Source organism: Pseudophryne corroboree, chromosome 8, assembly GCF_028390025.1.
Source record: "Pseudophryne corroboree isolate aPseCor3 chromosome 8, aPseCor3.hap2, whole genome shotgun sequence".
Classification (NCBI taxonomy): Eukaryota; Metazoa; Chordata; class Amphibia; order Anura; family Myobatrachidae; genus Pseudophryne; species Pseudophryne corroboree.
The window spans coordinates 402,377,556-402,404,830 of record NC_086451.1 but is presented as its reverse complement, the minus strand read 5'-3'; the positions used below and the strand labels follow the sequence as shown (position 1 = coordinate 402,404,830).

General features: G+C 46.3%; 1 protein-coding gene and 1 pseudogene across 2 annotated transcripts in view; both read right to left on the bottom strand.

Moving 5' to 3' along the window:
* Positions 1 to 27,275, bottom strand: part of LOC134949305 (cytochrome P450 2C18-like) — a 117,388-nt gene that overhangs the window by 78,334 nt on the left and 11,779 nt on the right. Inside the window, exons 1-2 of one of the 2 annotated variants that reach the window (XM_063937802.1) lie at positions 5,991 to 6,228; positions 3,798 to 3,960 (exon numbers count right to left, since the gene is read on the bottom strand). In XM_063937802.1, coding sequence (XP_063793872.1) covers positions 3,798 to 3,960; positions 5,991 to 6,170 — 343 coding nt within the window. In that variant the 5' untranslated portion in view covers positions 6,171 to 6,228. Of the gene's footprint in view, positions 1 to 3,797; positions 3,961 to 5,990; positions 6,229 to 27,275 lie in introns of those variants that run through there. The other variant, XM_063937803.1, reaches the window with a different exon arrangement.
* Positions 11,279 to 11,397, bottom strand: LOC134950185 (5S ribosomal RNA; annotated as a pseudogene).

Here is a 27,275-nt window from a genome sequence, read left to right as displayed (position 1 = left end):
CGCGGCTTTTTGAATTTGTCGCCAGCTGTGAGCCAATCACGGCTCGCGAGCTGGCGGCCAATTAGGAGTGGCGGCGGCGAGCCAATCCCGGCTCGCCACGTCATAGCCCCGCACACGGCACTGGCTTGTAATTAGCCAGCGCCGGGCGCGGGAGTTCAATTCGTCGGCCGGGAGGGAACAGAGAAGAGCCCTTGAAGACTGCAGCAAGAAGACGGCGCCGGAAGTCCTGGAGGGCGGCGGCAGTTGTGAAAGAGCTGTTACACGCCGCCGCCCGCCGGGTGAAGACGTCGGAAGCCCTGGGCCAGCGGTGTGCAACGCAAAAGAGCTTGCATAGGCCACCGCTGCCCAGGTGAAGCCCTCAGGAAGCCCGGAGGTGGTTGGAGCCGACCTGCCTCCGGCGAAGACAACGCGGTGGGAGTGGCTGGGCCAGGCTTGGTCCAGCCGCGAACCTTAGGAGAGGTAAGTACAGGTGGCGCCTCTCCCTCCCCTCCCCTAGACCACCAGGTATTCGGGCACTAGGCCCGTGGGGCAAAACAGGCACTAGGCCTGAGGCCCACGGCCTGAGCAGCAGAGGGTGCTAGCCCCCCCCTTCCCCCCCATTATCCCCCACAGTTAGGCAGGCCCACGGCCTGAGCAGCAGAGGGCGTTAGGCCCCCCCTCCCCCCCATTATCCTCCACAGTTAGGCAGGCCCAAGGCTTGAGCAGCAGAGGGCGCTAGGCCCCTATTATCCCCCCGGATAGGCAGCCATAGGCAGGGGGCATCCAGGGCAAGGAAGCCCAACGCTATTGTGTGTATGGTAAGACGGCGCTAGGCAGCAGGTGGCTGAAGTCGGCGCTAGGCCGCGGGTCGCTGAAGTCGGCGCTACGCCGCAGGTGTGGTAAGTCGGCGCTAAGCCGTGGTATCTCTTGATCCGGCGCTAGGCCGCAGGGTGTGTAAGTCGGCGCTACGCCGCAGGTGGCTGAAGTCGGCGCTAGGCCGCAGGTCGCTGAAGTCGCCGCTACGCCGCAGGTGTGATAAGTTCTCTGTTGTCTCCACAGCCAGACCCCCACGAAAGGTGAGTTGTCGGACGCTACGCACTGGTGCGTACCACAAGGTTGGAACGCTATAAACGTATTGTGTCATAACCTCGATATAAATGTCTCTCAGTCATCTCGCGTAGGCAACGTCACGTCCCGTGGGCCGTATTGGGTGTCGATCACAGGAGCAAGGAAGAAGGGCCAGCCGTCTGGCGGAATCCGAGGATATAGCTGGTGAGCATAAAGGTGTTTCGTGTGTGTTTGTGGTGTATGTTGCCCCCTCCCCCACCTCCCCTTTGGGCGTTTTTGTTCAGGGTCGCCCCTGGTGCTTCGCACCACTACGGGAGCACCCAGTCTGAGGCCACAAGTGCCAATGATGACCCTTCACTGAGTCCAGTGTAGGCCACCCCTGCGTAGTGTGTCCCCCATTCTTTTCAGGTCGCCCCAGGAAGTTCTTCTCCGTGTCTGGACGTGTGCCAGTATCGTCTGAGCTACCTCGACGGACTGAAGGTGGAGGACGGGAGGCGCGAGGTACGTAGGCCTGGTAGGTGAATCCCACTTTAGCTTTCCGCAGGGCCCCACCCCGTGCCTCTTACAGCTGCATTACTGACTCTCATCACAACTGGAACAGTTACTCTTCCTACATCTGCCTAGCTAATAGAGAGCTCCATAGCATGAATCATGGCCCTCATTCCGAGTTGATCGCTCGCAAGGCGAATGTAGCAGAGTTACACACGCTAAGCCTACGCCTACTGGGAGTGTATCTTAGCTTCTTAAAAGTGCGACCGATGTATTCGCAATATTGCGATCACAAACCTCGTAGCAGTTTTAGAGTAGCTTCAGACTTACTCTGCCTGTGCGATCAGTTCTGTGCTTCTCGTTCCTGGTTGACGTCACAAACACACCCAGCGTTCGCCCAGGCACTCCCACCGTTTTTCCGGCCACTCCTGCGTTTTTTCCGGAAACGGTAGCGTTTTCAGTCACATGCCCCTAAAACGCCGTGTTTCCGCCCAGTAACACCCATTTCCTGTCAATCACATTACGTTCGCCGGAGCGATGAAAAAGCCGTGAGTAAAAATACTTTCTTCATAGTAAAGTTACTTGGCGCAGTCGCAGTGCGAACTTTGCGCATGCGTACTAAGCGGATTTTCACTGCGATGCGATGAAAAAGACTGAGCGAACAACTCGGAATGAGGGCCCATGTTCTCTTTTCTGCCTCACTTGTTACCCTTCCTTCCCTAATCGCTAACTTCTGCTGCCCTGAACTGGTGGTCTCCCAATATAGCAGCATATATTCATGTCCTCCTCTTTGAATCGTTTAATACTGTTGAACACACCATACTACTGCTAATATTTAATTTCCACAAAAGCGGTGTCCATACTAGTGACTTTTTCTTTAAACTTGCATCTTATTCGCACTGCAGACACAAGGAGACACCACTTAATCTGTACCAGAGACCCGGGCTGAGACTTTAATCGCACAGGAATTAGTTTTAAATATGTACAAAGGGCCTTATTAAGGTTTATTAGGAAACCAAAAAGCACACTAATGGGCAAAACCATGCTGCACTGTAGGTGGGGCAGATGTAACATGTGCAGAGAGAGTTAGATTTGGGTGGGGTGTGTTCAAACTGAAATCTAAATTGCTGTGTAAAAATAAAGCAGCCAGTATTTACCCTGCACAGAAACAATATAATCCACCCAAATCTAAATTTCTCTGTACATGTTACATCTGCCCCCCCCTGCAGTGCAACATGGTTTTGCCCATTAGTGTGCTTTTTTGGTTTGCTAACAAACCTGAATAACACCTAAAGTCACAGATGAAGCACAGTGGACCTTGGCGTGAAAACCTGCAACCACTGCATCATAGCACTTCATGTACAGAAACACATATGTGCAAGTGTCGCGGGATGTAGTTATGTGACCGGCGGTCACAATAAAGACGCCAGGATCGCAGCTCCTCACAATCCTGACAGTCAGCATGCTGACTAACAGGGACTATTGCCACCCGCAAGGGGCGTCGTTGCGCTCTCCCCCACCCGCCGGGCATCTAAAAGCCAGGATCCCGGTGTCGGTATGGTGAGCGGCGGTCGGGCCACACAAACCCATCCCAGTGTCGCATATTAAATTAATCAGTGCAGGATAGTTGTCATTTTGTTGCATCCAATGTTTAATTAATATGACAAAGATGCACAGCGAAAAAGATGTTCAGTGCAAGCTGCGTTGCACGGGACCTGACACGACAGGTAGAGCTGTTTGGCGTGACTACGGCAATAGTGTATGGGAACACATCTGTATGTGGCATAAGTTGAGCTGCCTGTAACAAGAGAAACTTAGATGTGGTTTGGAGCGGAAGTTGGTTCAAAGAATTTAACAGACTGTAATATTGAAATTGGAGCAGTAGACTATATAGACAGACACATGTGATTAATATTTAAGTTTGATTTCTTTATCAAGATTTATTTGGATCTACATATTAATTGAAATTAAATGAAAGTGACATCATATACAGCAGGGCTGGCCAAACCAGTCCTCAAGATCTACCAACGGTTCACATTTTCCAGTCCACCTAGCTAGAGCAGAGGTGTAGTCATTACTAATTAAGATGTGCTGCATTCATTCCTAACTGACAATTCTACAGATCTCCAGGAGGCCTGGAAAACATGAACTGTTGGTAGATCTCGAGGACCGGTTTGGCCAGCCCTGATATACAGTATATGAATTAAACATAATATTGTACTGTAGTTTAGTTTTTATATATATGTTTTTAAATAGCTTACCATAATCCTTAAAGAACAGATCAGTTGCTTCTATCTCTCCTCTGTCACTAAACACATCGCCGTGGTCAACCAGCGCTTCAGTCACAGCTTCGTAGCCAATCAGAACAAGACAGCGTTTAAAGCCCAGGTAGATAGTAAACACAGGTCCATACTTCTTTGTCAACTGTGGAGATGCATTATTATAACTTTTACTAATATAGCGCTGGCATATTCTTTTACACTTTAGAATTGATGGTAATAAAATGTGACAGACCAAGGACTAAGGGGGCCCTAATTGAAAGCTTACAATCTATAAATACAATTTGGAGCAGTCATATATTTCCTTAAATGCCATTTTATAGGTTATCATTGGAGTAAATTAATTATCATCATCAACACTTATTTATGAGGCACCACAGATTCCAAGGTGACAGACAGCAATACACAGAACAAGTTAAGATAGAAACATACCAGTTACAGCATACACATAAATATGTGTAGCAGCAAAAGCAGACAATTGCTTCTGTAAACACTCAAAACAAGATGAGACATAAGATAATAACAATTAGAGGAGACAAAGCAGAATATAACAAAGGGCCTAATTCAGAGGCAATCACTGAAATGAATCGGGCCCAAAACCTCTTCATGAGGACATGAGATGCAAGTAAGAGAAGGCCCTGCTCATGAGCGCTAACAGGGCTAATTTTCCCTATAGATTGGAAGCTTGCGAGCAGGTCCTACCCACCTCTATGTCTGTCTGTTTTTACCCAGTTTTGTACTATTACTGTTGTTCCAATTGCAACAGAATAGGCTGCGCTATATAAAGGGCCCCATATACTAGAACGATAATGCACGATTTCATCCAATTTCGGGCATTCGGACCAATATATCGGGTGAAATCGGGCATTTTGGAGGTGTTTCCGATCCGATCCGATGCGTGTTCCTGTGAACATCGGATCGGATCCCCTAGATTGAATGTGCTGCACTAACGATCATGTCCGACCCCGCAGGCATGGCTGGGATCGCATACGATACATCGTATGCAAAAGGACCGCATGCGATGTATCGTATGCGATCCTGCCGCCCGGGAAACTGCCGGGCAGTTCAAGGAATATCACCTCCAACATCAGCTTTAGACATATCATGGTAGTGTATGGGGCCCTTAAGAAACTATTAATAAATTATCAATCAATCAATCAATCAATAATATAACACAGATGACGGGGGTGGTAGGAAGCAAGTGGATGGGGAAGTGGAGCTTGGCAAGGAGGGTGACAGGATGTGGCAGAGCAGTCTCTCACTTCACGCCATGTGCTATTTTAAATAAATATAATTCGGTTTGTTTGTTTTTTTAGACAAATTGTTCCTCCTAATGAGTGTCAGTAATTCATTTCTTTCTATCTATAGATGAAGTACGTTTGTTTAAAACCAGTGGCAAATGCAGGATTTCTAGAGGGGGGTTTCCAAATGCAGTACACAATCTCCCCACTCTGCGGAACATTGGAGCAAGTGCAGGAGTCTGGGGAGCAGTAAAAGAACCTAGTAATGACCCTGGACTTTAATGTAAACATTGGTCATTTTATGCACTGGATGGAATACAGTATTAATATTTAACACTATAGTATAGGCTGCATGAAACATTTAAATAATATAAATAAGTGGTCAGGAAAAGATTAAATATACCATAATAAATACATAAACATAATAGAACCAGTACTGCAATTTCTAAACACACATTCTCCCACCTCATGGTAGGCTCCTGTCTCTTCTTCCTGGAAGCTATTCTATGGTCCAGTGAAGTGATTGAGGGCTCAGATCCACACACACAGCAAACTTGTTATAAGAAGCTCTGCTCTGTCCCTTAAACTGCATGTTATGTTGGCAGCACTAGTAATCATATTATTTATATACCGTTGCCATTTTCATAATTTGAGCCACTTGCCAAGAGGAGGGGGGTTTCTGGGCAACCGGAACACCCCCCCCCCCCCCCGCATTTGCCTATGAAAACAGCACAATTCACAACACATGCTTATTGTCTAGATGCAGTGGGGTTTCTAATCTGTATTTTCAAACTATAATTGTATTTACAGTACATTTTATTACATATACTGTACTTACATATAGAGGAAATACATTTTAGCATGAGGGGAGAGAGATAGAAAACTACACAATCTGTCATATTACAATAATGAAGGTGTAAATGCCCCAGCTTACCTTCATCAAACATTGTGGTATTTCTGAGTTGCTAATCTGCATGATATTCCCCAGCAGGGGCAGAGGTGTGGGCCCCGGGGGCAGGTTCCTCTGCTTTATATTTTTCCACCATTTAATGAAGTAAATCAGGAGAGTGACCCCAGCAGCCAGGAGAAGGGTCCCTGCTATGTTCAGCGCCATTATGAACACAGCACAATTACAGACTCTGTTCCTCTTCCTTTATTTGTGATAAAAAGTTCTGGCACTGAACAAGATTCCAAACAGCACGTGATCATAATGAATGGGTTGAGTTTATGTGAGGTCACTGCCTAGTAACAGTTGTCAGAGGAAAGATTTCTGGAATCTCTTCTGTGTTTAACATTACACAGCTGCACTTTGTAAATAAGGAGTGCCAGTAGTTATACGCACAGTGAGAACGTAAGTGTATAAAACCATGGGGACAATGGATATGTGTACTGCTCCAGCATAATAAATAAAAGCTGATATTTTATCACCATCCAAAAAAAAAAAGTGCAGAAAACTTTAATTAAATATTTAATGATCATCATACATAACAAGTTTATGCAAATGGTTGTTATTCTATGAAGGTTACGTCATACTTGCCTACCTGACCCTCTCCATGAGGGAGAAAATGCTCTGTTCCTGGACTTTCCTGGTAATGTATGATTGCCATCACCTGTGGTGAAACACCTTTCTTATCAATTAACTAGCTCACCACAGGTGATGGCAATCATACATTACCAGGAAAGTCCAGGAACAGAGCATTTTCTCACTCATGGAGAGGGTCAGGTAGGCAAGTATGGGTTACATTTGACAATCAATATTGCAAATTATAAACGAAGAGTGCTGGGTGCGCAAAAGCAGCTTGTACAGTGGCTATAAATTGATAGAGCAGAAATAATTATCTACATATTTATAAATACTGTATAAAACAAACGTTAAATGAATATAACCATTAAAAGTGTGTATTTAAATAAAATAATGATGCAAGTTAATAACATCTCTAGACATTCTGTTTAGTAAGCATTTTTGTAAATAACTGAGATGCATGAAAAACCATAAATATTATAATACAGTCTGTTCTATGAGAATAAGCTTGAAAAATATTTTTTTATTGTCTGTTTAAACATAACATCACTGCGGCAAGTACTTCATGGCTGGAGATAGCTATGGGTCAGAATGAGGCACAGATAAGATGATTATTTCACTTTTAAAGAATATTTTTGACTAAACTTTTGTTATACAGTGCATCTGGAAAGTATTCACAGCGCTTCACTTTTTCCACATTTTGTTATGTTACAGCCTTATTCCAAAATGGAATAAATTCATTTTTTCCCTCACAATTCTACACACAATGGCCCTAATTCAGACCTGATCGCTAGTAGGTGATTTTTGCATTGCTGCGATCAGATAGTCGCCGCCTACAGGCGGATTGTATTTTAGCTGTGCAAGTGTGCAAACGCATGTGTAGCAGAACTGTACAAACAGAAATTGTGCACAGCCCAGGACTTAGTCAGCCGCTGCGATTACTTCAGCCTGTCCGGGACCAGAATTGACGTCAGACACCCGCCCTGCAAGCGAGTTGACACGCCTGCATTTTTCCAAACACTACCTGAAAACGATCAGTTGCCACCCACAAACGCCCTCTTACTGTCAGTCACCTTGCGATCGCCTGTGCGATCGCTTTTTTTGCACCATCCCGTCGCTGCCCAGCGATCCCCGTCACTGCGGACCGACACACCTGCACAGTGCGGTGCATACGCATGCGCAGTTCAGACCTGATCATAGGCTGTACGAAAACGCAGCCTAGCGATCAGGTCTGAATTAGCCCCATTACCCCATAATGACAACGTAAAAAAAGTTTTTTCGAGATTTTTACAAATTTATTAAAAATAAAAAAGTAAGAAATCACATGTACATAAGTATTCACAGCCTTTGCTGTGAAGCTCAAAATTTAGCTCAGGTGCATCCTGTTTCCACGATCATCCTTGAGATGTTCCTACAGCTTAAGTGGAGTACACCTGTGGTAAATTCAGTTAATTGGACTGTCTATATAAGGTCCCACACTTGACAGTGCATGTCTGAGCACAAACCAAGCATGAAGTCAAAGGAATTGTCTGTAGACCTCCGAGACAGGATTGCATCGAGGTACAAATCTGGGGAAGGGTACAGAAAGATATCTGCTGCTTTGAAAGTCCCAATGAGCACAGTGGCCTCCATCATCTGTAAATGGATCGGAACCACCAGGACTCTTCCTAGAGCTGGCCAGCTGTTTAAACTGAGCGATCGGGGGAGAAGGGCCCTAGGCAGTGAGGTGACCAAGAACCTGATGGTCACTCTGTCAGAGCTACAGCATTCCTCTGTGGAGAGAGGATAACCTTCCAGAAGGGCAACCATCTCTGTAGCAATCCACCAATCAGGCCTGTATGGTAGACAGAAGCCCCTCCTTAGTAACAAGCACATGGCAGCCCGCCTGGAGTTTGCCAAAATGCAACTGAAGGACTATCAGACCATGAGAAACAAAATTCTCGGGTCTGATGAGACAAAGATTGAACTCTTTGGCGTGAATGCCAGGCGTCATGTTTTGAGGAAACCAGGCACCGCTCATCACCAGGCCAATACCATCCCTACAGTGAAGCATGGTGGTGGCAGCATCATGCTGTGGGGATGTTTTTCAGCGGCAGAAACTGATAGACTAGTCAGGATAGAGGGAAAGATGAATACAGCAATGTACAGAGGCATCCTGGAAGAAAACCTGCTCCAGAGCACTCTTGACCTCAGACTGGGGCAACGGTTCATCTTTCAGCATGACAACAACCCTAAGCACACAGCCAAGATATCAAAGGAGTGGCTTCAGGACAACTCGGTGAATGTCCTTGAGTGGCCCAGCCAGAGCCCAGACTTGAATCCGATTGAACATCTCTGAAGAGATCTGAAAATGGCTGTGCATTGACGCTTCCCATCCAACCTGATGGAGCTTGAGAGGTGCTGCAAAGAGGAATGGGAGAAACTGGCCAAAGATAGGTGTGCAAGCTTGTGGCATCATATTCAAAAAGACTTGAGGCTGTAATTGCTGCCATAGGTGCATCAACAAAGTATTGAGCAAAGGCTGTTAATACATACGTACATGTGATTTCTTAGTTTTTCATTTGTAATAAATTAGCAAAAATCTAAAAAAAAAAAACATTTTTCACGTTGTCATAAAGGGGTATCGTGTGTAGAATTCTGAATGAAAAAATGCATTTATACAATTTTGGAATAAGGCTGTAACATAACAAAATGTGAAAAAGTGAAGCGCTGTGAATTCTTTGCACTATATATATATATATATATATATATATATATATATATATATATTGACCGAAAGTAACCTCACCGCTGACCGCAAAGTTCCCACCATTGGATACAATGGAGCACATAGGCTCTTCATTGTATCTCTGCCGTGCGCTGCCTGACTGTCAGTACAGGAGCACACAGCCGATCAGGAGAGTGCCACGACGTGGCGCTCCCTGATTGGCTGAAGGGACCCTCTTTGACAGGAGTCAGGGGGGGTCCCGGCAGTCGGGGAAAGGGGTCCCATGTGTAAACATGGGACCCATTTTCAGTGCATGGTCGGTTTTCCGGTTTGTTTTTTTGCCAAGTACATGAATTATAAAGACAACACAAGATACACTGGATTATGTGAGTATAAATTTTTTCACAGGTACCCCAAGGATTCTACATGGAGAAGAGGACCGAGCCTCGTGTGAACATAGGTAAGTATGTATGTATGGAGGTGTGCATGTATGTAATAAACTTTTACTGTCACGGTGTGTGTGTCCTGTTTTTTGTTGGGTATTTTTTTAGTAGTAGTACTACAGGTACTAGCAGGCCCGGTTTTCCACTGCATGCTGGTACTTGTGGTTCTCCAAGTACCAGCTTGCAGGAGAGGCTTGCTGGGATTTGTAGTACTGCTACTAAAAACAATATTCTGATTTTTTACACTTGGCTATCAGCCCCCCATCCGCCGCCCTTGGATGGGGGGGACAGCCTCGGGCTTCACCCCTGGCCCTTGGGTGGCTTGCGGGGGGGACCCCTTGATTTAAGGGGTCCCCACTCCTCCAGGGTACCCCGGCCAGGGGTGACTAGTTAGTGATTTAATGCCAGGGCCGCAGGGACTTAGATAAAAGTGTCCCCCGGCTGTGGCATTATGTCTCTGACTAGTGGAGCCCGGTGCTGGTTCAAAAAATACAGGGGACCCCTACACTTTTTGTCCCCCGTATTTTTTGCACCAGGACCAGGCGCAGAGCCTGGTGCTGGTTGATTAAATATGGGGGAACCCCTGTCATTTTTTCCCCATATTTTGTCAACCAGGACCGGCTCAAAGAGCCCGAGGCTGGTTTGGCTTCGGAAGGGGACCCCACGCATTTTTTTAAATAAAATTTAACACTTTCCCACCCCTTACCACTGATAAACATGCACGTATCTCACGGATCCGTGCATGCCTATCAGAACACGGTAAAAAAAAGCAGGTCTATTTTAAAACTGCTTTTTTTTACGATTTGTATTTATTCACGGCAGTGTTTGGCTATTGCCGGCTGTATTGGGTGGGGGTTTTAGGGATCTGCACTGGTCCTGATTGTACAATAATTGTAATTCAATTTGTATATATCATATATAACAAAAATATCAACCAACATAAAGCTACCGACTTCGCCTATTAAGGCTTTTGAAGTAGAACAAGGTTGGTGGTGCTCCCAGACATTAGTTCAGAAACAAACTATTAAAGGGTTGTTTTGCAAAGAGGCAAAAAAAGGGGGACTATTAATATGTCTCACAGGGGCACACTTTGTTTATATCAACTGATAGAAAAATGGATAAGGTATTACAATTTGTGTGTAAAATAGGATAAAACGTAACTTTTAATGTTGTACACAGACGAAAGAATGATAAAAATATTGCTGTGTGTCAGCAGTATATGTTAAAACAAGTATTAAACAACAAAAATTCAATGACGATGAAGTAATATGTAACTCACTTGTATAAAGAGGATGACAGAAAGTTTATCTGTACACCCACTGGTTTGTAAGCGAGTATTGATGTTTGCCGTTTGTCAGAAGCGAAAATATTAAATATTCCTGTTATCTCTATGAAATTATGATTTCATATACACTTGTATATTCATAAGAGAGATAATAGAAAACCGGCTTTTGTGAATCAGGACTCCTATAGGATAGGTCAGCTAGGGTGAATGAATTGCAAGATTAACTATGATGAAATTTGCTGATCAGCGGGAGGTATGTTCCTTAATGCTACAGTACCCGGTATTCCCAGAGGGTCACCCTTTCTGGTACTGACCAGGCCCAATGCTGCTTGGCTTCCAAGATCAGGCGAGATCGGGCATGTCCAGCATGGTATGACTGTAGAGAGTCAAGAAAATACCTATCAGCATAGACGATGGCCACTAATGTAGCAAATTAAGAAAATTAAGAAAACATAGTCCGAAGACTGACATTAGTCACAGGCCAATAGGTCGCCCCCAAAATTAATTGTGAATGGATAAGGGGGTCTAAGAGAAACGGAGAGGTTAATTTCTCTCCCCTGGAAAATTTCCCACACTGGGATTATAGTAAGAGCACATGTAAAATATATCACAAATAGTCCATAGTAGAACCTTTGCAAGTACAGTGAAATAAAGACTATAGTGAGAGCACATTGCTCAGATACTGTAGATACAAAAAACTGCAAGAGCAGCTATCCATTTGTTGCAAGAAGATGCATTGGTATTCCACTGATTATCCCATGAATGAATGGTTAAATATGTTGCAAAAATTGCTGACCCATATAATCATATGAAAAAATTCATCTGGAATCCAGCATATAAAGAGCAGCTGTTGGTTTGTTTAGACAAATAAATATTATATTGAATATGTGTCTCAAATAAGAGAGACAGACTGTCTATAGAGAAACAATAATGAAAATGTTGATCCTGTCAGTACCATATGCTTGTCTCAAAGATTAAGCCATGCACGTGTAAGTACACACGGCCGGTACAGTGAAACTGCGAATGGCTCATTAAATCAGTTATGGTTCCTTTGATCGCTCGACCCCATTACTTGGATAACTGTGGTAATTCTAGAGCTAATACATGCGGACGAGCGCTGACCCCCAGGGATGCGTGCATTTATCAGTCCAAGACCAATCCGGGGGTTCCCTCTACTCCTCTCCAGCATCGCTGCAAGTATATTACCGCTCCATGCAGCGGACATAGCTCCCTGGTCAGGTCACCTCCCTGTGCACCCAGCATGGGTACAGGGGAGAATTTTCATCCACACTGTTTAAACGGCACAAGACAGGTCTGTTTCACTAGCAACCACTGTGCAGGGTACAACACCTGTCTAATGGTTTCCATGGTACCTGCATACACACAGAGTATTTACCCAGTGCAGGGAAACCACATATCAGCTGTAAATTAATTAATTCCCTGTATACTATATATATATACATGATAATTACCCAATGCAGGGAATAATTTATCAGCTGCTTATTAATTCTAAAACCAGTGTGGCAACTATTTGATCATCTGTATCCTGACTGCAGGAGAGCTTTGTTTAATAACATTTTCATTATTGTTTCTCTATAGACAGTCTGTCTCTCTTATTTGAGACAATTATTCAATATAATATTTCTTTGTCTAAACAAAACAGCTGCTCTTGATATGCTGGATTCCAGATGAATTTTTTCATATGATTATATGGGTCAGCAATTTTTGCAACATATTTAACCATTCATTCATGGGATAATCAGTGGAATACCAATGCATCTTCTTGCAACAAATGGATAGCTGCTCTTGCAGTTTTTTGTATCTATGTGAATTCTTATCAGCCATTGTACTGTATTCTATGTGAAGTTATAGAACAGATGGACAGCTGCTCTTGCAGTTTTTGTGCTGTAATCTATATGAATTCTCATTAGTCATTGTACTGTATTCTATGTGAAGTTATAGGTAGCTGTAATGAATCAGCATTTTTGCATTATATTCACTAACTCATTTTGGTGATCATTACTGCACTTGTCAGCAACAGATGGATAACCGTCCAGGCAGTTTGTGTGCTGGAATCCTCTAGTCCAGGCATGTCCAAACTGCGGCCCTCCAGCTGTTGAGAAACAACACATCCCAGCATGCCCTGACACAACTTTTGCATTCTCTGACAGAAAACTGTGTCAGGGCATGCTGGGATATGTAGTTTCACAACAGCTGGAGGGCCGCAGTTTGGACATGCCTGCTCTAGTCTATATGCTCTGTATGATTCAGCACAGGGGCATTACTGTCACTATTTCCCACTGTAATCTCCACACCAAGAATTCAGGTTGCATGTTTGTGGAGTAATTGTGATGTATCTGAGCATGTGCTCTCACTATAGTCTTTATTTCACTGTACTTGCAAAGGTTCTACTATGGACTATTTGTGATATATTTTCGCTTCTGACAAACGTCAAACATCAATACTCGCTTACAAACCAGTGGGTGTACAGATAAACTTTCTGTCATCCTCTTTATACAAGTGAGTTACATATTACTTCATCGTCATTGAATTTTTGTTGTTTAATACTTGTTTTAACATATACTGCTGACATACAGCAATATTTTTATCATTCTTACGTCTGTGTACAACATTAAAAGTTAAGTTTTATCCTATCTTACAAACAAATTGTAATACCTTATCCATTTTTCTATCAGTTTATATAAACAAAGTGTGCCCCTGTGAGACATATTAATAGTAGAGATGTGCACTTGAAATTTTTCGGGTTTTGTGTTTTGGTTTTGGGTTCGGTTCCGCGGCCGTGTTTTGGGTTCGACCGCGTTTTGGCAAAACCTCACCGATTTTTTATTGTCGGATTCGGGTGTGTTTTAGATTCGGGTGTTTTTTTCAAAAAACCCTAAAAAAAAGCTTAAATCATAGAATTTGGGGGTCATTTTGATCCCAAAGTATTATTAACCTCAAAAACCATAATTTCCACTCATTTTCAGTATATTCTGAACACCTCACACCTCACAATATTATTTTTAGTCCTAAAATTTGCACCGAGGTCGCTGGATGACTAAGCTAAGCGACCCTAGTGGCCGACACAAACACCTGGCCCATCTAGGAGTGGCACTGCAGTGTCACGCAGGATGGCCCTTCCAAAAAACACTCCCCAAACAGCACATGACGCAAAGAAAAAAAGAGGCGCAATGAGGTAGCTGTGTGAGTAAGCTAAGCGACCCTAGTGGCCGACACAAACACCTGGCCCATCTAGGAGTGGCACTGCAGTGTCACGCAGGATGGCCCTTCCAAAAAACACTCCCCAAACAGCACATGACGCAAAGAAAAAAAGAGGCGCAATGAGGTAGCTGTGTGAGTAAGCTAAGCGACCCTAGTGGCCGACACAAACACCTGGCCCATCTAGGAGTGGCACTGCAGTGTCACGCAGGATGGCCCTTCCAAAAATTACTCCCCAAACAGCACATGACGCAAAGAAGAAAAAAAGAGGCGCAATGAGGTAGCTGTGTGAGTAAGCTAAGCGACCCTAGTGGCTGACACAAACACCTGGCCCATCTAGGAGTGGCACTGCAGTGTCACGCAGGATGGCCCTTCCAAAAAACACTCCCCAAACAGCACATGACGCAAAGAAGAAAAAAAGAGGCGCAATGAGGTAGCTGTGTGAGTAAGCTAAGCGACCCTAGTGGCCGACACAAACACCTGGCCCATCTAGGAGTGGCACTGCAGTGTCACGCAGGATGGCCCTTCCAAAAAATACTCCCCAAACAGCACATGACGCAAAGAAGAAAAAAAAGAGGCGCAATGAGGTAGCTGTGTGAGTAAGCTAAGCGACCCTAGTGGCCGACACAAACACCTGGCCCATCTAGGAGTGGCACTGCAGTGTCACGCAGGATGGCCCTTCCAAAAAACACTCCCCAAACAGCACATGACGCAAAGAAGAAAAAAAGAGGCGCAATGAGGTAGCTGTGTGAGTAAGCTAAGCGACCCTAGTGGCCGACACAAACACCTGGCCCATCTAGGAGTGGCACTGCAGTGTCACGCAGGATGGCCCTTCCAAAAAACACTCCCCAAACAGCACATGACGCAAAGAAGAAAAAAAGAGGCGCAATGAGGTAGCTGTGTGAGTAAGCTAAGCGACCCTAGTGGCCGACACAAACACCTGGCCCATCTAGGAGTGGCACTGCAGTGTCACGCAGGATGGCCCTTCCAAAAAACACTCCCCAAACAGCACATGACGCAAAGAAGAAAAAAAGAGGCGCACCGAGGTAGCTGTGTGAGTAAGCTAAGCGACCCTAGTGGCCGACACAAACACCTGGCCCATCTAGGAGTGGCACTGCAGTGTCACGCAGGATGGCCCTTCCAAAAAACACTCCCCAAACAGCACATGGCGCAAAGAAGACAAAAAGAGGCGCAATGAGGTAACTGTGTGAGTAAGCTAAGCGACCCTAGTGGCCGACACAAACACCTGGCCCATCTAGGAGTGGCACTGCAGTGTCACGCAGGATGGCCCTTCCAAAAAACACTCCCCAAACAGCACATGACGCAAAGAAGAAAAAAAGAGGTGCAATGAGGTAGCTGTGTGAGTAAGCTAAGCGACCCTAGTGGCCGACACAAACACCTGGCCCATCTAGGAGTGGCACTGCAGTGTCACGCAGGATGGCCCTTCCAAAAAATACTCCCCAAACAGCACATGACGCAAAGAAGAAAAAAAAGAGGCGCAATGAGGTAGCTGTGTGAGTAAGCTAAGCGACCCTAGTGGCCGACACAAACACCTGGCCCATCTAGGAGTGGCACTGCAGTGTCACGCAGGATGGCCCTTCCAAAAAACACTCCCCAAACAGCACATGATGCAAAGAAGAAAAAAAGAGGCGCAATGAGGTAGCTGTGTGAGTAAGCTAAGCGACCCTAGTGGCCGACACAAACACCTGGCCCATCTAGGAGTGGCACTGCAGTGTCACGCAGGATGGCCCTTCCAAAAAACACTCCCCAAACAGCACATGACGCAAAGAAGAAAAAAAGAGGCGCAATGAGGTAGCTGTGTGAGTAAGCTAAGCGACCCTAGTGGCTGACACAAACACCTGGCCCATCTAGGAGTGGCACTGCAGTGTCACGCAGGATGGCCCTTCCAAAAAACACTCCCCAAACAGCACATGACGCAAAGAAAAAAAGAGGCGCAATGAGGTAGCTGTGTGAGTAAGCTAAGCGACCCTAGTGGCCGACACAAACACCTGGCCCATCTAGGAGTGGCACTGCAGTGTCACGCAGGATGGCCCTTCCAAAAAATACTCCCCAAACAGCACATGATGCAAAGAAGAAAAAAAAGAGGAGCAATGAGGTAGCTGTGTGAGTAAGCTAAGCGACCCTAGTGGCCGACACAAACACCTGGCCCATCTAGGAGTGGCACTGCAGTGTCACGCAGGATGGCCCTTCCAAAAAACACTCCCCAAACAGCACATGACGCAAAGAAGAAAAAAAGAGGCGCAATGAGGTAGCTGTGTGAGTAAGCTAAGCGACCCTAGTGGCCGACACAAACACCTGGCCCATCTAGGAGTGGCACTGCAGTGTCACGCAGGATGGCCCTTCCAAAAAACACTCCCCAAACAGCACATGACGCAAAGAAAAAAAGAGGCGCAATGAGGTAGCTGTGTGAGTAAGCTAAGCGACCCTAGTGGCCGACACAAACACCTGGCCCATCTAGGAGTGGCACTGCAGTGTCACGCAGGATGGCCCTTCCAAAAATTACTCCCCAAACAGCACATGACGCAAAGAAGAAAAAAAGAGGCGCAATGAGGTAGCTGTGTGAGTAAGCTAAGCGACCCTAGTGGCTGACACAAACACCTGGCCCATCTAGGAGTGGCACTGCAGTGTCACGCAGGATGGCCCTTCCAAAAAACACTCCCCAAACAGCACATGACGCAAAGAAGAAAAAAAGAGGCGCAATGAGGTAGCTGTGTGAGTAAGCTAAGCGACCCTAGTGGCCGACACAAACACCTGGCCCATCTAGGAGTGGCACTGCAGTGTCACGCAGGATGGCCCTTCCAAAAAATACTCCCCAAACAGCACATGACGCAAAGAAGAAAAAAAAGAGGCGCAATGAGGTAGCTGTGTGAGTAAGCTAAGCGACCCTAGTGGCCGACACAAACACCTGGCCCATCTAGGAGTGGCACTGCAGTGTCACGCAGGATGGCCCTTCCAAAAAACACTCCCCAAACAGCACATGACGCAAAGAAGAAAAAAAGAGGCGCAATGAGGTAGCTGTGTGAGTAAGCTAAGCGACCCTAGTGGCCGACACAAACACCTGGCCCATCTAGGAGTGGCACTGCAGTGTCACGCAGGATGGCCCTTCCAAAAAACACTCCCCAAACAGCACATGACGCAAAGAAGAAAAAAATAGGCGCAATGAGGTAGCTGTGTGAGTAAGCTAAGCGACCCTAGTGGCCGACACAAACACCTGGCCCATCTAGGAGTGGCACTGCAGTGTCACGCAGGATGGCCCTTCCAAAAAACACTCCCCAAACAGCACATGACGCAAAGAAGAAAAAAAGAGGCGCACCGAGGTAGCTGTGTGAGTAAGCTAAGCGACCCTAGTGGCCGACACAAACACCTGGCCCATCTAGGAGTGGCACTGCAGTGTCACGCAGGATGGCCCTTCCAAAAAACACTCCCCAAACAGCACATGGCGCAAAGAAGACAAAAAGAGGCGCAATGAGGTAACTGTGTGAGTAAGCTAAGCGACCCTAGTGGCCGACACAAACACCTGGCCCATCTAGGAGTGTCACTGCAGTGTCACGCAGGATGGCCCTTCCAAAAAACACTCCCCAAACAGCACATGACGCAAAGAAGAAAAAAAGAGGTGCAATGAGGTAGCTGTGTGAGTAAGCTAAGCGACCCTAGTGGCCGACACAAACACCTGGCCCATCTAGGAGTGGCACTGCAGTGTCACGCAGGATGGCCCTTCCAAAAAATACTCCCCAAACAGCACATGACGCAAAGAAGAAAAAAAAGAGGCGCAATGAGGTAGCTGTGTGAGTAAGCTAAGCGACCCTAGTGGCCGACACAAACACCTGGCCCATCTAGGAGTGGCACTGCAGTGTCACGCAGGATGGCCCTTCCAAAAAACACTCCCCAAACAGCACATGACGCAAAGAAGAAAAAAAGAGGCGCAATGAGGTAGCTGTGTGAGTAAGCTAAGCGACCCTAGTGGCCGACACAAACACCTGGCCCATCTAGGAGTGGCACTGCAGTGTCACGCAGGATGGCCCTTCCAAAAAACACTCCCCAAACAGCACATGACGCAAAGAAGAAAAAAAGAGGCGCAATGAGGTAGCTGTGTGAGTAAGCTAAGCGACCCTAGTGGCTGACACAAACACCTGGCCCATCTAGGAGTGGCACTGCAGTGTCACGCAGGATGGCCCTTCCAAAAAACACTCCCCAAACAGCACATGACGCAAAGAAAAAAAGAGGCGCAATGAGGTAGCTGTGTGAGTAAGCTAAGCGACCCTAGTGGCCGACACAAACACCTGGCCCATCTAGGAGTGGCACTGCAGTGTCACGCAGGATGGCCCTTCCAAAAAATACTCCCCAAACAGCACATGATGCAAAGAAGAAAAAAAAGAGGAGCAATGAGGTAGCTGTGTGAGTAAGCTAAGCGACCCTACTGGCCGACACAAACACCTGGCCCATCTAGGAGTGGCACTGCAGTGTCATGCAGGATGGCCCTTCCAAAAAACACTCCCCAAACAGCACATGACGCAAAGAAGAAAAAAAGAGGCGCAATGAGGTAGCTGTGTGAGTAAGCTAAGCGACCCTAGTGGCCGACACAAACACCTGGCCCATCTAGGAGTGGCACTGCAGTGTCACGCAGGATGGCCCTTCCAAAAAATACTCCCCAAACAGCACATGACGCAAAGAAGAAAAAAAAGAGGCGCAATGAGGTAGCTGTGTGAGTAAGCTAAGCGACCCTAGTGGCCGACACAAACACCTGGCCCATCTAGGAGTGGCACTGCAGTGTCACGCAGGATGGCCCTTCCAAAAAACACTCCCCAAACAGCACATGACGCAAAGAAGAAAAAAAGAGGCGCAATGAGGTAGCTGTGTGAGTAAGCTAAGCGACCCTAGTGGCCGACACAAACACCTGGCCCATCTAGGAGTGGCACTGCAGTGTCACGCAGGATGGCCCTTCCAAAAAACACTCCCCAAACAGCACATGACGCAAAGAAGAAAAAAAGAGGCGCACCGAGGTAGCTGTGTGAGTAAGCTAAGCGACCCTAGTGGCCGACACAAACACCTGGTCCATCTAGGAGTGTCACTGCAGTGTCACGCAGGATGGCCCTTCCAAAAAACACTCCCCAAACAGCACATAACGCAAAGAAGAAAAAAAGAGGCGCAATGAGGTAGCTGTGTGAGTAAGCTAAGCGACCCTAGTGGCCGACACAAACACCTGGCCCATCTAGGAGTGGCACTGCAGTGTCACGCAGGATGGCCCTTCCAAAAAACACTCCCCAAACAGCACATGACGCAAAGAAGAAAAAAAGAGGCGCACCGAGGTAGCTGTGTGAGTAAGCTAAGCGACCCTAGTGGCCGACACAAACACCTGGCCCATCTAGGAGTGGCACTGCAGTGTCATGCAGGATGGCCCTTCCAAAAAACACTCCCCAAACAGCACATGACGCAAAGAAGAAAAAAAAGAGGCGCACCGAGGTAGCTGTGTGAGTAAGCTAAGCGACCCTAGTGGCCGACACAAACACCTGGCCCATCTAGGAGTGGCACTGCAGTGTCACGCAGGATGGCCCTTCCAAAAAACACTCCCCAAACAGCACATGACGCAAAGAAAAAAAGAGGCGCAATGAGGTAGCTGTGTGAGTAAGATAAGCGACCCTAGTGGCCGACACAAACACCTGGCCCATCTAGGAGTGGCACTGCAGTGTCACGCAGGATGGCCCTTCCAAAAAACACTCCCCAAACAGCACATGACGCAAAGAAAAATGAAAGAAAAAAGAGGTGCAAGATGGAATTGTCCTTGGGCCCTCCCACCCACCCTTATGTTGTATAAACAGGACATGCACACTTTAACCAACCCATCATTTCAGTGACAGGGTCTGCCACACGACTGTGACTGAAATGACGGGTTGGTTTGGACCCCCACCAAAAAAGAAGCAATTAATCTCTCCTTGCACAAACTGGCTCTACAGAGGCAAGATGTCCACCTCATCATCATCCTCCGATATATCACCGTGTACATCCCCCTCCTCACAGATTATCAATTCGTCCCCACTGGAATCCACCATCTCAGCTCCCTGTGTACTTTGTGGAGGCAATTGCTGCTGGTCAATGTCTCCACGGAGGAATTGATTATAATTCATTTTAATGAACATCATCTTCTCCACATTTTCTGGAAGTAACCTCGTACGCCGATTGCTGACAAGGTGAGCGGCGGCACTAAACACTCTTTCGGAGTACACACTTGTGGGAGGGCAACTTAGGTAGAATAAAGCCAGTTTGTGCAAGGGCCTCCAAATTGCCTCTTTTTCCTGCCAGTATAAGTACGGACTGTCTGACGTGCCTACTTGGATGTGGTCACTCATATAATCCTCCACCATTCTTTCAATGGGGAGAGAATCATATGCAGTGACAGTAGACGACATGTCCGTAATCGTTGTCAGGTCCTTCAGTCCGGACCAGATGTCAGCATCAGCAGTCGCTCCAGACTGCCCTGCATCACCGCCAGCGGGTGGGCTCGGAATTCTGAGCCTTTTCCTCGCACCCCCAGTTGCGGGAGAATGTGAAGGAGGAGATGTTGACAGGTCGCGTTCCGCTTGACTTGACAATTTTCTCACCAGCAGGTCTTTGAACCCCAGCAGACTTGTGTCTGCCGGAAAGAGAGATCCAAGGTAGGTTTTAAATCTAGGATCGAGCACGGTGGCCAAAATGTAGTGATCTGATTTCAACAGATTGACCACCCGTGAATCCTTGTTAAGTGAATTAAGGGCTCCATCCACAAGTCCCACATGCCTAGCGGAATCGCTCCATGTTAGCTCCTCCTTCAATGTCTCCAGCTTCTTCTGCAAAAGCCTGATGAGGGGAATGACCTGACTCAGGCTGGCAGTGTCTGAACTGACTTCACGTGTGGCAAGTTCAAAGGGCAGCAGAACCTTGCACAACGTTGAAATCATTCTCCACTGCGCTTGAGACAGGTGCATTCCACCTCCTATATCGTGCTGAATTGTATAGGCTTGAATGGCCTTTTGCTGCTCCTCCAACCTCTGAAGCATATATAGGGTTGAATTCCACCTCGTTACCACTTCTTGCTTCAGATGATGGCAGGGCAGGTTCAGGCGTTTTTGGTGTTGCTCCAGTCTTCTGTACGTGGTGCCTGTACGCCGAAAGTGTCCCGCAATTCTTCTGGCCACCGACAGCATCTCTTGCACGCCCCTGTCGTTTTTTAAAAAATTCTGCACCACCAAATTCAAGGTATGTGCAAAACATGGGACGTGCTGGAATTTGCGCATATTTAATGCACACACAATATTGCTGGCGTTGTCCGATGCCACAAATCCACTGGAGAGTCCAATTGGGGTAAGCCATTCCGCGATGATCTTCCTCAGTTGCCGTAAGAGGTTTTCAGCTGTGTGCGTATTCTGGAAACCGGTGATACAAAGCGTAGCCTGCCTAGGAAAGAGTTGGCGTTTGCGAGATGCTGCTACTGGTGCCGCCGCTGCTGTTCTTGCGGCGGGAGTCCATATATCTACCCAGTGGGCAGTCACAGTCATATAGTCCTGACCCTGCCCTGCTCCACTTGTCCACATGTCCGTGGTTAAGTGGACATTGGGTACAACTGCATTTTTTAGGACACTGGTGAGTCTTTTTCTGACGTCCGTGTACATTCTCGGTATCGCCTGCCTAGAGAAGTGGAACCTAGATGGTATTTGGTAACGGGGACACACTACCTCAAGAAATTGTCTAGTTCCCTGTGAACTAACGGCGGATACCGGATGCACGTCTAACACCAACATAGTTGTCAAGGCCTCAGTTATCCGCTTTGCAACAGGATGACTGCTGTGATATTTAATCTTCCTCGCAAAGGACTGTTGGACAGTCAATTGCTTGGTGGAAGTAGTAAAAGTGGGCTTACGACTTCCCCTCTGGGATGACCATCGACTCCCAGCAGCAACAACAGCAGCGCCAGCAGCAGTAGGCGTTACACGCAAGGATGCATCGGAGGAATCCCAGGCAGGAGAGGACTCGTCAGAATTGCCAGTGACATGGCCTGCAGGACTATTGGCATTCCTGGGGAAGGAGGAAATTGACACTGAGGGAGTTGGTGGGGTGGTTTGCGTGAGCTTGGTTACAAGAGGAAGGGATTTACTGGTCAGTGGACTGCTTCCGCTGTCGCCCAAAGTTTTTGAACTTGTCACTGACTTATTATGAATGCGCTGCAGGTGACGTATAAGGGAGGATGTTCCGAGGTGGTTAACGTCCTTACCCCTACTTATTACAGCTTGACAAAGGCAACACACGGCTTGACAAATGTTGTCCGCATTTCTGTTGAAATACTTCCACAACGAAGAGCTGATTTTTTTGGTATTTTCACCAGGCATGTCAACGGCCATATTCCTCCCACGGACAACAGGTGTCTCCCCGGGTGCCTGACTTAAATAAACCACCTCACCATCAGAATCCTCCTTGTCAATTTCCTCCCCAGCGCCAGCAACACCCATATCCTCCTCATCCTGGTGTACTTCAACACTGACATCTTCAATCTGACTATCAGGAACTGGACTGCGGGTGCTCCTTCCAACACTTGCAGGGGGCGTGCAAATGGTGGAAGGCACATGCTCTTCACGTCCAGTGTTGGGAAGGTCAGGCATCGCAACCGACACAATTGGACTCTCCTTGTGGATTTGGGATTTCGAAGAACGCACAGTTCTTTGCGGTGCTTTTGCCAGCTTGAGTCTTTTCATTTTTCTAGCGAGAGGCTGAGTGCTTCCATCCTCATGTGAAGCTGAACCACTAGCCATGAACATAGGCCAGGGCCTCAGCCGTTCCTTGCCACTCCGTGTGGTAAATGGCATATTGGCAAGTTTACGCTTCTCCGACAATTTTATTTTAGATTTTTGAGTCCTTTTTTTACTGATATTTGGTATTTTGGATTTTACATGCTCTGTACTATGACATTGGGCATCGGCCTTGGCAGACGACGTTGCTGGCATTTCATCGTCTCGGCCATGACTAGTGGCAGCAGCTTCAGCACGAGGTGGTAGTCGATCTTGATCTTTCCCTAATTTTGGAACCTCAACATTTTTGTTCTCCATATTTTAATAGGCACAACTAAAAGGCACCTCAGGTAAACAATGGAGATGGATGGATACTAGTATACTTATGGATGGACGAGCGACTGCCGACACAGAGGTAGCTACAGCCGTGGACTACCGTACTGTGTCTGCTGCTAATATAGACTGGATGATAATGAGATAAAATTAAAATATATATATATATCACACTAGTACTGCAGCCGGACAGGTATATATATTATGTAATGACGGACCTGCTGGACACTGTCTGTCAGCACTGCAGACTCCTAAAGTAAGCTACTAGTATCAAGAAGATAGAAAAAAAAAAAACCACGGGTAGGTGGTATACAATTATGGATGGACGAGCGACTGCCGACACAGAGGTAGCTACAGCCGTGGACTACCGTACTGTGTCTGCTGCTAATATAGACTGGATGATAATAAGATAAAATTAAAATATATATATATATATATCACACTAGTACTGCAGCCGGACAGGTATATATTATTATGTAATGACGGACCTGCTGGACACTGTCTGCAGAATGCGTTTATAAAAACACCACACGACGAGTGTTTAACTTTTTCAGGCAGACAATCACAATATACTGGTGGTCAGCAGACAATCACAATACTGGTGGTCAGTGGTCACTGGTCAGTCACACTGGCAGTGGCACTCTGGCAGCAAAAGTGTGCACTGTACTTAAAATATGTACTCCTGCTATAACTGCTCCCCAGTCTCCCCCACAATTAAGCTGTGTGAGCACTGCAGTGAGCACTCAGCAGTCAGATAATGATATACAGTATATGATGCAGCACACTGGGCTGAGCACAGATATGGTATGTGTGTGACTGTGTCACACTGTGTATCGTTTCAGGCAGAGAATGGATTCATTAAACTGGTGGCACTGGTCACTGCCACTGGTCACACTATCAGCAGCAAGTAGTACTCCTCCTATATTATGCTCCCCAAAATTTGTGTCTCTCTCTCTCTAGTACTATTAGTCACTCTAAACGGAGAGGACGCCAGCCACGTCCTCTCCCTATCAATCTCAATGCACGTGTGAAAAATGGCGGCGACGCGCGGCTCCTTATATAGAATCCGAGTCTCGCGATAGAATCCGAGCCTCGCGAGAATCCGACAGCGGGATGATGACGTTCGGACGCGCTCGGGTTAACCGAGCAAGGCGGGAGGATCCGAGCCTGCTCGGCCCCGTGTAAAAAAAGCTGAAGTTCGGCGGGTTCGGATTCAGAGAAACCGAACCCGCTCATCTCTAATTAATAGTCCCCCTTTTTTTGCCTCTTTGCAAAACAACCCTTTAACTATTGCCGGCAGTGTTTGTGAAATACAAATTTTAGTAAATTACCCAGTTCTATCAAATAACAGGCGTATTTGACCGATGGTGTATTCATTCGTATTTTTTTTCTTTGACTTCAAAAAAAAATACGAATGCCCTCATCACTGCCGAGATTTGTAGTTAGTAAATGACCGAGATGACACGTTGAAGAAAAAACACCATCTCGGTCAAAATCGGGAGCTTAGTAAATATACCCCCAACTGTCCATTTTATTTTGCTTGGTCAAAGTAAATGTCTTTTTCTCTTCATCATCAGTTCACCCAATATAAAAGACATATTTTTTTTTATTTTGGGCTGTAACCTCCCAGTATACAACCAGACGTGCTCCGTCCATATCAGGGTGCTGTGTCTGTAGCTCATATTCCTATATTATACTAATTTACCTATTTTCTGCTGCTCTGGGCCGGCCACTTCCAGGGCTGGTGGCTTATTCAGTGGGGAAGATGAGGAGGAGGATGACAACACTATCATCCTCACTCCCGTGGAGCATACTCCCCATATGACACTGCCACAGCAGCTGCAAACACCACTGCCCAGTCCACAGCTCAACATTCCCAATGTGGAGATCACCATCTCACTCCACCAATTGCGTGAACAGCACATGGCATTTATGGAGCACCAGACCAGTCAGCTGAACTACATTGGGTGGCAAATGCAGCGGATGAATAGATCTCCGGCAGTGGCACAGTGCACCTGCACTCATATGGCCTAGCAGATCACTATTCGCTTGCAGGAATTGACCCAGGCCACACAGGAGCGGACGGAAGTGGCCCGGGATTAACTGCAGGCAACCCTGGAGTACACGCAGGCCATCTGGGAGCAAACCCAGATGTTTGTGGCCCTTCAGAGGGAGCTGTCAGCTCAAATAGCAGGCCGTGAAGGGACAACTTCAATAACAACCAGCTCCCTCCACTCACAGAGTGGCTCACCAGTCGCCCCCACAAGTAGTAGTATCCATAAGAATGGTAGAGCATTGAGGGGTCGAGGGGCTTTCTCCTCCCAACAATTTTTGTTTTCTTCCCCCTTCTTTGTTTTGTTTCAAACAACTACATTCTTTTGACATTTTGTGACCAATTTTTCAAAATTAAGTAAGTTGTACTTTCAAACAATGTGTCTGTGGTTTTTCAAAAACAAAAGTTCATTTGAAAGTCAAATTTATATTTACCCTTAATGTGTTGTCATTGTATGATTAAGTTGATGCACTATTTAAGGGGTACAATAAGGGAATTGTGTTTTGTAGCACATGTTATAACATGCTTTAGTGAGTATATTTGACATATTGGATTAATATGAAGACCTTTTGCAGATACATGTATAAATGTGGACTATATCTTTGCTGCTAAACAAACGCAATGTTCATCTTTTTACACTTTACCCCCTGAAATTGTACGTTTTCTGCAAATGGGTATACTAAGTCACACAAGCAGTTCCAGCTGAATCCAATGATATGTGACATGCCTATGGCCCTCATTCCGAGTTGATCGGTCGCTAGCTGTTTTTAGCAGCCGTGCAAACGCATAGTCGCCACCCACGGGGGAGTGTATTTTAGCATAGCAGGAGTGAGAATGCCTGTGCAGCAGAGCGCTGCAAACACATTTTGTGCAGAACTAGACCAGCCCTGTAGTTACTTAATCTGTGCGATGATTGCTGTGACGAGTGACACGGTAATGACGTCAGATACCCGCCCAGCAAACGTCCGGCCTCGCCTGCATTTTTTCAAACACTCCCAGAAAAAGGTCAGTTGACAGCCAGAAACTCCCACTTCCTGTCAATCTGTGAAAGAGTCACTAGAATCTGTGCAAAACCACGATGCTCGTTGTGCCCGTACGACGCGCATGCGCATTGCGGTGCATACGCATGCACAGATAAACCCTGTTCTGCCATAATCGCTGCGCTGCGAAAATCCATAGCGAGCGATCAACTCGGAATGACGGCCTATGTTCTATGTGTAATTTGCAAATACTCCCCGTACTGTACCTGTTTGGTTTTTTGCACAAAAATGTGTCATAGACGCAAATGAGTTAGCTAAATCACACACGCAGATCCAGCTGAATCCAATGATATATGACATGCCTATATTATACTTGTGCGACTTAGTACATTTATATTCCCCTAATACAAATTTCCCAGGTAAAATATGGTAAAAATGACAAGTACAGTACATAAAAATTTTTTACAATTCAAAGTTTTTTATTTATTTAAAGATCGAAATGTATTGAAACGTGTTTATTTATTGCAAATGTGCTTGAAAAGTGTATTTAGAATTGAATTCCAACATTTTCATAACCAACTCGGCCAAAAAAAACATCTCTAAATGCTTTGTAAGTTTTAGAGCTGTTTTGTGGCCAACTTGCAATATCGGACTCCATTACATTGGCCGAGTTGTAAAGTTAACATGGTCAAAACATCTTGATCCGGCTATTTATCGTGCCTTCTACTTTACAGCCAAAGGTGTTGGAAAAAGCCACTTTGCATCTTCTAATGCATTAGCCGCCTTTGCAAAATGCTCGTTGTTGTGGCAAAAGCTGCAAACAACGGACATTTTGCCGTTATCGGCTCCCATTACATCCCAGCCCATGTGTGTTACAAAGGACTGATTCACTGCATGGATAGA